Below are 4449 nucleotides of genomic sequence, written 5' to 3'. Positions count from 1 at the left end.
CCTACACGGTCAAGATTAATCGAATCCCCTCATTGGCGAATGAAATAAATCACGTGCTCTGAAAACGTTAGGGTGTCATGGTTACTATGAAAGAAGCTTTGTCCCCAACATGAATGTAGTTCGGGTGGTTTTTGTCACCGTCATATGGAATACGGAATGCGAGGGATTTTTTGAAAACATAAATTATTATTTTTCGTAAACTACACACGTGTAGATTTCTAACACTTTTTGAACGTTTGTGATGGTGCAATATTTGAACTGACTTCATAAAGTTTGGAAACGGTAAAGTTAATTTCAGTGGCACTGGCAACATTGTATCTGCGCCTAAACTTCATCGGGATAGGCCGGGCTACTTTACATTTAAAACTCTAGCAAATGTTTTAGAACATATTTTGGGGTTTGCTGTATTTTGACAGACAAGGCCTAACTGCTGTGCAGTTTGGTAAAAAAATGTAATAACCAAGGGAGATAGAATAAAAAAAGGATGTGATGTCCAACGAAACCAATTCAAGGCGCTCGAACAGGTTTGTCTGGTTTGAAAGCTCTTGCTTTGATTGAACTGTTCTTGAGAAGGGGGCCAGCTGGCGCTGTTTGCTCTAGTAGACGGTTTATTTTCACGCTCACAGCCCACACTTGTCTGGTTAAACTATAATAACTCAATATATTTTTGTCCCAAAATATGGAGATTGTTATTGTGTGCAGCATTAGCCTGTTGAAGTGGAATAACACATTTTTTAATTGAAGGGGGAAGCATTTGATGCAATCATTATTCTTTTGTAACATTGTGTAACAAATACGTTGTAACATAATATTATCACAGGATAAGTGTTACAGTTGCTGTTTGTTAAAAATGTTGATTCTGGAGGCCTATGCTTAATCAATATTTGATACACTGTATCTCACTTATCTTTGCCCTCTCTCTGTCTCTCTCTCTCTGTCTCTCTCTTGTCTACTTTTAGTGTTTATGCAGGATGACTAAAACACTTCAGTGTTGGCACTAAAAGATAACATTCCAGTGTGACATTAAGTTCCCACGCTCTCCATTTGAAAAATGGCCACATTCAGGATGCCGGGACAGAACGACAGGGCACGAAGGCGTCTGAATTTGACCGCCCCTCAGGAAGTCAGAGGGGTCGAGGTTGTTCGAGGACGTGTAGGATACGGGTTCACCTTATCAGGACAAGGCCCGTGCGTCTTGAGTGGTATATTGGAGGGGAGCCCTGCAGACCTGCTGGAACTAAAGCAGGGGGATTGTATAGTAAGTGTAAACGGAATCAATGTGGTAAAGGCTTCCCACGAGGCTGTGGTGCAGTTGATTGGCACCTGTAAAGGACCCTTGCGGTTGGTGGTGCTTGTCGGGACGGGGCCCACGGTGGACCCTTCCTCCAGCAAAGAGGAGTTAGGGCTTTCTAGAACAGAGGGAAAGGGGCTTTTTCAAAAGGGGGGAGTTTTTCAAACAGTTTTGGACCACTCTGGCAACTCGTCATGTAACTCAGTCACTCCATTTAAGCCAAGGCCTTTGTCAGAACCGGACATGTCCCACTGGACCCAACCGTGGAACTCCAAAATCCAACCTGGCTTCCTGTCTGAGGAAGAAACCGCCAAAGTGGCAGACATTGACTCTGTTTTCAATGACCAGGAGAACAATGTGAATCCAGACTGGAGTATGCTGAACACAGCCATGGTGGTGGGCTACCTGGGCTCTACTGAACTGATCTTGGCCTTGTCCAGCCCCAGCTCAGAGGATGACTGCCTACAGCTGATCCGCAGGTGTATTAGACGTATGGGCATTGAGCAGGAGACCCACACGCTGGTGATGATAAAGATCATGTTCGACTGCGTCCGCCTCTGTGACGACGCTGGAGCCGTCCTGGCAGCCTTCCCTTCTGAGAACCTTGTCGTGGGAGTTGTGTGTTCTGAGGACAGGCGCTTCTTTTGCCTGGTCACCACTGCACACGTCTCTGGTGGCCATGTGGGGAAGAACGGTCCCCTGAGGTCCTCCTGCCATGTCTTTTTCATCGACCCCGAGCTGTGCCACCACAGTGACCACCTGGGCATCGCCGGGCGCTTCGGCTTTGACTGCACCCCAGACACCCAGGGCTGCCAGGAGTTCCCCCTCACTCCCCCCTCCGTCCTCCAGTTTGTGTCTGTCTTATACTGTAACATGGGGGAGGCGGTGGAGAGGCTTAGAACCAGGCTGGACAGAGAGTCGGCCCACCACCTCCACACTCGACAGAACAGCAGCAGAGCCTGCAAGAACGGCAGTGCCAGCAGCAACAGAGACAGCGGGATCGGAAACGCTTCCCCCCCTGAGGAGAGACCGGACAGGGATTTCCCAGTTGCCCACGGAACCAAACCCGGGGGCAACCTCCCCAGCTGTCCATGGGAGGATTACCCCCAGGCCGAAGCAAACCACACCCAAATAGTAGCTCACCAAAATGGCCGCCTAAACTTAAACGGCCATCCTAATCCGGGAAGCACACATTCCCTTTCCGAATCTCTACCGGGCCCAGCGTCGTTAACCGGCCCATCCGGAGGCCCTCCTCCCAAGTTGGAGTTTCAGTTCAAGCCCCCGCCACCACCTTACCCTGTGGGTAAGATCCAGAACCTAACAGAAGGAGGAGGCCCCTTCAGAAGCAGTCAACGCCGGTTTTCTATGAGCGTCAAGCAGAGGTGGCCTAGGGGCCATAGTGGAGAGCCTGAACCCCAGGCAACACCGGCCACTAACAGCTGGTCAGGACCAGCCACGGTGGGTTGCACCAACGCACTGCCACCCCCCACCAGCCAGATCCCACCAGACAGGTACCAGGCAGCAGAGGCCATGATGCTTCTGCCCCAGAGGGAGGAGTGGACCAAACAACTCTGGAGAGCAGAATCTGGAGAGCTGTTAAATGGAAAGCCCAGGAGAGATGCTAATACCAAGGTGAGATTAGAAGAGAGAATGTTGTTGTGTTGATAGCGATTTGTTGTTGTGTTGATGATTCTGTGGTGTGTCTATGTGTGTGCGTGCGTGTGTGTGTGTGTGTTTACTTAATGTATAGGCCAGAGTTTGTGTTTTCCCTATCCCAAAGTTAATAAAAGAGATTGTGCAAAGGCTGAACAAAAATACCTTTGCATGTCCCTTCTGTTTAACATCCAGTTTTGTGTTTCTTTTTGCTTTTTGTTCAACTTTATTCTACAGGAAGTTTCAAGTTGTATTAGTTGTCTGTATGGGATACGCATGGTATACACCATCCAACAAAATGATTTCTTGCAGGTTCCTTCTCGACAATGCAACAACAGTAGATAAGAATATGAACATAAAGTAAATGGTTCAGTAGAATAAACATTTTAGTGTAAGTATAATATAGGAAGTCACAATTTATAGTCCAATATTTTGGGTAACGACGGATTGGGGGGCAAGTGTTTTAAAAAAAATTGTGCAGTATTCAGCAATCATGATAATAGTCTGGTAGCAGCAGTTGCGATGTGTGTGTAGTATGAACATACATCTGGTTTTGTGTTTCTATTAGCTTTTTGTTCAACTTTATTCCACAGGAAGTAATAAATGGTTTGCAGGAGTCGAGTTGCCAAGCACTGATAGGGTGGACAGTCCATTCACTCTCACACCTAATATAATACACCATTTCACCGCTCATTTGGCTATGAATTGAGCAAAAAAATGCCACCTGTTGACTTATACCACAATGATGTCATTGTCATAAATCCACATCCAGGATAAATCCTGGACAACATTGTGGTATAAGTCAACAGGTGGCTTTTTTTGTTGTTTTCCTCATTATCCACAAGATGTCCCTGTTTCACTATCTAGCTGGGTTGGGAGTGATTTTTCCCCATGGAAGAAGTACTTTGCTACTTATTTATGTTTTTTGTTGACACAAGGAAATGTGCATTCCAAACTTGTGATATTTTGGAACCCCCCCCAAAAATGTAATAGCCAATACTGAAAGCTGACCTTTTATAATATGTTTCTCCTGTGGCTGCACTATTGGAGGGTATGAGTGTAGATAAAGATGGATGTGTTCCATGGAAATGCAGGCATTTGTCAAAACAGAAACTTTGCTTTGACAGAGTGGTATATTTAAGCAGAACCTGGTAAGAAATGGAGAGAATCCTCCTCCACCATCTAATGTGTTTTTGTTTCTGCTCTTCTTCTTTCCAGTGCAGAGAGCAGATTCCCAGAGTCTAATGATAGTGGAAAATATGTGCGCTGTTTATCATTGTGTTTGTCTCTCGCTGTTTATCCAAGTGAAAGTTATTGTCCTGTGTGCATACTCCGGGATGAATCGCGTGTCTGTCTCTGTTCTGAAAAAGAAGACAATTTTGCACAGGAAGCGAAAGAAAATGACAGGGTAGAGCCCATGCGATACCATGGTAATTACCGGCAGTTCTTTATTCCAGCTCAAACAGACTGGGCTTTCACCCATCATTATAATAGCAGGGCTGCTG

The 4449-nt window shown here is 46.1% G+C and overlaps 1 protein-coding gene across 5 annotated transcripts in view; it reads left to right on the top strand.

The window, feature by feature from the left end:
* Positions 1-4449, top strand: part of LOC106577570 (regulator of G-protein signaling 12) — a 66170-nt gene that overhangs the window by 789 nt on the left and 60932 nt on the right. For 3 of the 5 annotated variants that reach the window (XM_014155718.2, XM_014155720.2, XM_045701335.1), the window contains exon 2: positions 960-2923. In XM_014155718.2, coding sequence (XP_014011193.1) covers positions 1052-2923 — 1872 coding nt within the window. In that variant the 5' untranslated portion in view covers positions 960-1051. Of the gene's footprint in view, positions 1-108; positions 525-959; positions 2924-4449 lie in introns of those variants that run through there. The other 2 variants (XM_014155721.2, XM_014155722.2) reach the window with 2 other exon arrangements.

Source organism: Salmo salar, chromosome ssa18 (genome assembly GCF_905237065.1).
Source record: "Salmo salar chromosome ssa18, Ssal_v3.1, whole genome shotgun sequence".
Classification (NCBI taxonomy): Eukaryota; Metazoa; Chordata; class Actinopteri; order Salmoniformes; family Salmonidae; genus Salmo; species Salmo salar.
This window is presented reverse-complemented; position numbering and strand designations above follow the sequence as displayed.